Below are 3,393 nucleotides of genomic sequence, written 5' to 3' on the forward strand. Positions count from 1 at the left end.
GAAGGGATATCTTATTTTATTATGAAATATTATTAAGAAAAAATTTATGTCCGTCTTTTAGGAAGGTGATCTCACATATATGGTGCAATTTCTGATTCTTAATTACTTATTATTTACATGATTGAATTGAATCGACACCTATCAAAGGAAGAACGAAACAAGATCTCCCCTTAGTGGGATTTGGTTTTTTAATGGGAGGAAGAAAAAACCAGTGGGAGGGGGTGGTGGGAGGTGGGACGAAGTAAAACCGGACGAAAATAAACTGTATCAGACTATCAACTGCTCCATTAGGAGTAGACATTAGTGATTTGTTATGAAGGGATATCTTATTTTATTATGAAAGATTATCAAGAAAAAATTTATGTTTGTCTTTTAGGAAGGTGATCTCACATATATGGTGCAATTTTTGAATTCTTAATTACTTATCATTTACATGGTTGAATTGGATCGGCACCTACCAAAGAAAGAACGAAACAAGATCTTTCCTTAATGAGATTTGGTTTTTTAATGGGAGGGAGAAAAACCATAGGGAGAGGGTGGTGAGAGGTGGGACGAAGTAAAACTGGACGAAAATAAATCGTACCACGCTACCAACTGCTCCATTATTAGTAGAGATTAGTGATTTGTTATGAGGGAATATCTTATTTTATTATGGAAGATTATCAAGAAAACTTTTATGTCTGTCTTTTAGAAAGGTGATCTCACACATATGGTGCAACTTCCAAAGTCTTAATTACTTATTATTTACATGATTGAATTGAATCGGCACCTACCAAAGGGAGAACGAAACAAGATCTCCCCTTAATGGGATTTGGTTTTTTAATGGGAGGGAGAAAAACTAGTGGGAGGGGGTGGTGGAAGGTGAGACGAAGTAAAACCGGATGAAAATAAACCATACCAGGCTAACAACTGCTTTATTAGAAATAGAGATTGTATGGGAAAAAATCATGCGCTAATTTACAGAAAGTAAATCAGTATCTATATCTATATCTATATGGATAACATAATGTGCATGAATTATTACCCCTCGCCATATTTTGTTGGAGGGATTCATCGTCCGAAATCAATAAAGAAAAATATCTGCCTCATCCCAAGAGAAAAATACAAGGCAATCTAGATAAGCATCCGATCCAGCGCGGAGCAGTCTTCACTGTACTTGGCACGCACCTGGCGCCGTGATTCGCCGGGCGATCAAAGAAAGGACGGCGAAAAGGGGAGGCAGGCGGGCGCGGCTACAAGCAGCCGGCGCACGCGACCACAAGGGGGAAGGGGGGATGCACAGCACGCACGTTCTCCTTCAGTTTTCTTTCTTCTACCCCTCGGGGAGGCTCGGTTGGTTGGTGAAGCAGGCCAAGACGTTTCGATCTTTTTTACCCGAAAAGATACACATTTTGATTTGACGCTGACCCAACCAACCCCCCCGTGGTATCAGTCCTGAGTCGTGAGCCCACGCGTCCCCACCAGGCCACCACACCAACCCCGATACACAGCTCAGGTCCTCAACACAAACCAACCAATCGCCACCTATATATCCCCTTCCGCCCTCCCCTTCCACCCTCAGCTTCCCCCATCGAAGCTTACTCGACTACCTACCTACCAGTTTTAGTTTCTCGTTTATTTACCTTTAGTTACCCGGCGCCATCGGCATCGACAGATTTCCAAGCCAAGAAACGGACCAACAGCTAGCTAATCGGCGCCGTTACTGGTCATGGCCGCCGCGAGTTTCATCAAGGCGCCCGCCGGGCAGAATCCCAGGCTCGCAATCCACGCTCCGGGGAGGGGCGCCCGCGTGGTCAGGTGCTCGCTTGGCGCGGCCGTCGGCGGCCGGACCGAGTGGCTCAGCAACTGTGCCGTCCTCTCCAGCAAGGTTGCCGCGCTCGGCCCCCACTCCGTCAACGGCCACGCCGCGCCGGCGCCGGCCCCCAACGGGTCGGTGCTTGACTTGATCCCTGTGAGCGGTGTTAACGGCGTTGCCAAGAACCTGCCGGCGCCGCTGCGGATCGCCGACCTGTCCCCGGCGCCGATGCACGGCTCGGAGCTGCGCGTGGCGTACCAGGGCGTGCCCGGCGCGTACAGCGAGAAGGCGGCCGGCAAGGCCTACCCGGGCTGCGACGCCATCCCCTGCGACCAGTTCGAGGTGGCGTTCCAGGCCGTGGAGCTGTGGATCGCGGACCGGGCCGTGCTCCCCGTGGAGAACTCGCTCGGCGGCAGCATCCACCGCAACTACGACCTGCTGCTCCGCCACCGGCTCCACATCGTGGGCGAGGTGCAGCTCCCCGTGCACCACTGCCTCCTCGCTCTCCCGGGCGTTCGCAAGGAGAACATCACCCGCGTGATCAGCCACCCGCAGGCGCTGGCGCAGTGCGAGCACACCATCACCCGCATGGGCCTCAACGTCGTCCGCGAGGCCTTCGACGACACCGCCGGCGCCGCCGAGTACGTGGCCAACAACGGCCTCCGCGACACGGCCGCCATCGCGTCGTCCCGCGCCGCCGAGCTGTACGGCATGGAGATCCTCGCCGACGGCATCCAGGACGACTGCGGCAACGTGACCCGGTTCGTGATGCTGGCCAGGGAGCCCATCGTGCCGCGCACGGACCGGCCGTTCAAGACCAGCATCGTGTTCGCGCACGACAAGGAGGGCACCTCCGTGCTCTTCAAGGTGCTCTCCGCCTTCGCCTTCCGCGACATCACGCTGACCAAGATCGAGAGCCGGCCGCACCGCCACCGCCCCATCCGCCTGGTGGACGACGCCAACCGCGGCACGGCGAAGCATTTCGAGTACATGTTCTACGTCGACTTCCAGGCGTCCCTGGCGGAGCCGCGGGCGCAGAACGCGCTGGCCGAGGTCCAGGAGTTCACGTCGTTCCTGCGGGTGCTCGGGAGCTACCCGATGGACATGACCCCGATGACCGCCGGCTCCTCCTCCACCGTCACATCGTCCGACTCGTAGCTCCCTAGAGGTATCGAGGAGCAGTAGGGGAGTCGGTTAATTTGTGGTCATGTCGTCGGCCCGCTCCTCCCTCGTTGGCAGCTGGGGTAATTAGTTTTGTTCCTCATGTTTCTTGTCATAATACATGTAAAATCGTGCCATTTGAGCCAGTTAAGTTAATACGCAGTGGAATATACCCTGTGAGATACAATATGAACTCATGTCGTTGCCCGTGTCGTGCCGAAGCAACTTGTCGGGCTCAAACGGAAGTTGCAAGGAATTTGTGGCTACGTTGACGTGCTGTGATGAAACTAAGCGGGTAGGTGGCGGGGGCACGTTCGTCCTTGCTCTTGGGCTTGCCTTTCATTGTAGCCTTTTGTTCTGGTAGTTTGTTGCACGTCCCCGTGGCGTGCCTCGTCTCCAACGCACACGCACGCACGCACGAACGTTTCTTGGGAATG

General features: G+C 53.7%; 1 protein-coding gene across 1 annotated transcript; it reads left to right on the forward strand.

The window, feature by feature from the left end:
• Positions 1-1,547: 1,547 nt before the first annotated feature.
• On the forward strand, positions 1,548-3,157 carry LOC119355057 (arogenate dehydratase/prephenate dehydratase 6, chloroplastic-like). The gene has a single exon (XM_037621838.1). The coding sequence runs from the start codon at positions 1,709-1,711 to the stop codon at positions 2,951-2,953; it is 1,245 nt and encodes a 414-aa protein (XP_037477735.1). The 5' UTR covers positions 1,548-1,708; the 3' UTR covers positions 2,954-3,157.
• The last annotated feature ends 236 nt before the right edge of the window (positions 3,158-3,393 follow it).

The sequence above is a fragment of the Triticum dicoccoides genome, chromosome 2A (genome assembly GCF_002162155.2).
Source record: "Triticum dicoccoides isolate Atlit2015 ecotype Zavitan chromosome 2A, WEW_v2.0, whole genome shotgun sequence".
Classification (NCBI taxonomy): Eukaryota; Viridiplantae; Streptophyta; class Magnoliopsida; order Poales; family Poaceae; genus Triticum; species Triticum dicoccoides.